At 43.9% G+C, this 2,396-nt stretch overlaps 1 protein-coding gene across 3 annotated transcripts in view; it reads left to right on the top strand.

The window, feature by feature from the left end:
• Positions 1 to 2,396, top strand: part of NOX1 (NADPH oxidase 1) — a 32,561-nt gene that overhangs the window by 8,385 nt on the left and 21,780 nt on the right. For 2 of the 3 annotated variants that reach the window (XM_012650037.1, XM_012650039.1), the window contains exons 3-7: positions 709 to 819; positions 1,052 to 1,136; positions 1,483 to 1,634; positions 1,738 to 1,919; positions 2,010 to 2,142. In XM_012650037.1, the coding sequence (XP_012505491.1) occupies positions 709 to 819; positions 1,052 to 1,136; positions 1,483 to 1,634; positions 1,738 to 1,919; positions 2,010 to 2,142 (663 nt within the window). The remainder of the gene's footprint in view (positions 1 to 708; positions 820 to 1,051; positions 1,137 to 1,482; positions 1,635 to 1,737; positions 1,920 to 2,009; positions 2,143 to 2,396) is intronic. The other variant, XM_012650038.1, reaches the window with a different exon arrangement.

Here is a 2,396-nt window from a genome sequence, read left to right on the forward strand (position 1 = left end):
TATATATTTTTAGTTGTCCAGCTAATTTCTTTCTAGTTTTTTTGGTAGAGATGGGGTCTCGCTCTTGCTCAGGCTGGTCTCAAACTCCCGAGCTCAAATGGTCCGCCCGCCTCGGCCTCCCAGAGTGCTGGGGTTACAGGCGTGAGCCACTGTGCCAGGGTATCAATTTTAAAAACATCTTAAATATAAATGGTTAAAATTTTTGTTTTTCTTATACAACTATTGCATGCTTATAATTGCAATATTAGAAAATACAGAAAAGAATAAAATAGTTACCATCTGTGATTATACCTCTGAATATGACCTTTATTTAAAATGCAAGTACAACTCTATATAATCCTCAAGACTGTTTCACAAATGACAAGTAAGAAAATCATAATTAAGTATATTAAACAAAATATTACATCCGTAGAATATATTTGCTGACATGGAGTCATTAAATCCTGTTCTCTTTCATATTAATGAAAGTATAGTCACACATTTCCAAACCATCGTCATGGGAATTGCTCAATTCAATATGAAATCCAGCACTTTTTCTATCTTTTGCAAACAGAGCCTGGCCTGATTGTTCTAGCTACAGAGTGAGAGCGAGAGGAGGAAGCTGTAGCCCCGTCCATTTGCAGATCTCAGACAAGAGGACTGGGCCAATGCTCACCTGGTAGATAGTGAGATCAAGCAGCTGATGGTCTCTTTTCTCCTCTGCTCTAGCCGTCGTTGGCCTGTGCCCGAGCCTCTGCTCTCTGCTTGAATTTCAACAGCATGCTGATCCTGCTTCCTGTGTGTCGCAATCTGCTGTCCTTCCTGAGGGGCACCTGCTCAGTGAGTCCCAAGCACTCCTAGGTCAACTTCCACATTAAAGCAAGAGACCCTGGAGTCCTCAGTAGGAAAGCCCAACACCAAGCTTCTAGGAATGGAAGCCAGAGGTCTCCTTTTGTAGCTAAGGGGTTGGGTAAAGGTGGGTGGGTATTGGCATGCTATGTGCAAGATGTCTTGCTTATGGGTTAGTAAAGCTGGTTGGGGACACCTGACCATGATCGATTTGCATTTGTAGTTTTGCAGCCGCACACTGAGAAAGCAATTGGATCACAACCTCACCTTCCACAAGCTGGTGGCATATATGATCTGCCTGCACACAGGTAACTCAGGCAAACTATGAAACTGCAGACTCCAGGGCATTCAAAGTCTATTTTTATTCATCCATACATACTCATATTCAAAAAATATTTATCGAGCCATCTGACACTATTTGTCAGGCACTATTCTGTGCCTATTTTCATGAAGCTTACATTCTATTCCTTTGGGAACAGAGTAAGTATAAAAAAGATCTTGGATCTCTCTGCAATCAAAGGTTTATTGGGCACCTTCTGTAGACTCAGCATTCTGCTAGGCACTAGATACGTAGGATTCTCCTAGTCTAGTGGGGCATTCCTGCTATGATGTTCTCGATGTGCCTCTTATGTTCCTCTCCATCTTTTCATTTAGCTATTCACATCATAGCACACCTATTTAACTTTCACCGCTACAGCAGAAGCCGACAGGCCACAGATGGATCCCTTGCCTCCATTCTCTCCAGCCTATCTCATCATGAAAAAGAGGAGGGTCCTTGGCTAAATCCCATCCAGTCCCCAGACATGGTGAGTTGACTCAATGGCAAAGCATCTGAGATCTGGTCATGAGCAGGAAGGGCACAGTATCCTTGCTGGGCATTGTGTCAGGCTGACATTTCTCCTCTCACAGACAGTGGAGTATGTGACATTCACCAGCATTGCTGGGCTCACTGGAGTGATCATGACTATAGCCTTGATTCTCATGGTAACTTCAGCTACCAAGTTTATCCGGAGGAGTTATTTTGAGGTCTTCTGGTATACTCATCACCTTTTCATCTTCTATATCCTTGGCTTAGGGATTCATGGCATTGGGTAAGGTCCTCAGACCCTCATTCTCATGCCCCAGCCCCCCCAACCTTGTATAATTCTTTGGCCCAAACTGTCCTTCTTTGTCTGTTTCAGTGGAATTGTCCGGGGTCAAACAGAGGAGAGCATGAATGAGAATCATCCTCACAAGTGTGCAGAGTCTTTTCAGAAGTGGGATGATCATGACTCCCACTGCAGGCGTCCCCGGTTTGAAGGGCACCCCCCTGAGGTAATAAACCTATGAACAAGGACAGACTTGATAGGAGCTGTTACTCTTCTTATTGTTATTATTACTCTTATCATTATTATCATTATTACTAGCTCAGCCCTGTGCTGGGTCCTGTGAAGAGTATCCACAGGGGTCCTCCTTCCTTCAAGGAACTTCCTATGTCACTGGCAACAGGCAATTAGGGGATCTTGAAAAGGAAGAATTAATGGTTGTTGCATGCGTGGGACCCTCTGCAAAGATACTAATGATAGCCC

This window comes from Propithecus coquereli, unplaced genomic scaffold, assembly GCF_000956105.1.
Source record: "Propithecus coquereli isolate 6110/MARCELLA unplaced genomic scaffold, Pcoq_1.0 Scaffold31, whole genome shotgun sequence".
NCBI classification, from domain to species: domain Eukaryota; kingdom Metazoa; phylum Chordata; class Mammalia; order Primates; family Indriidae; genus Propithecus; species Propithecus coquereli.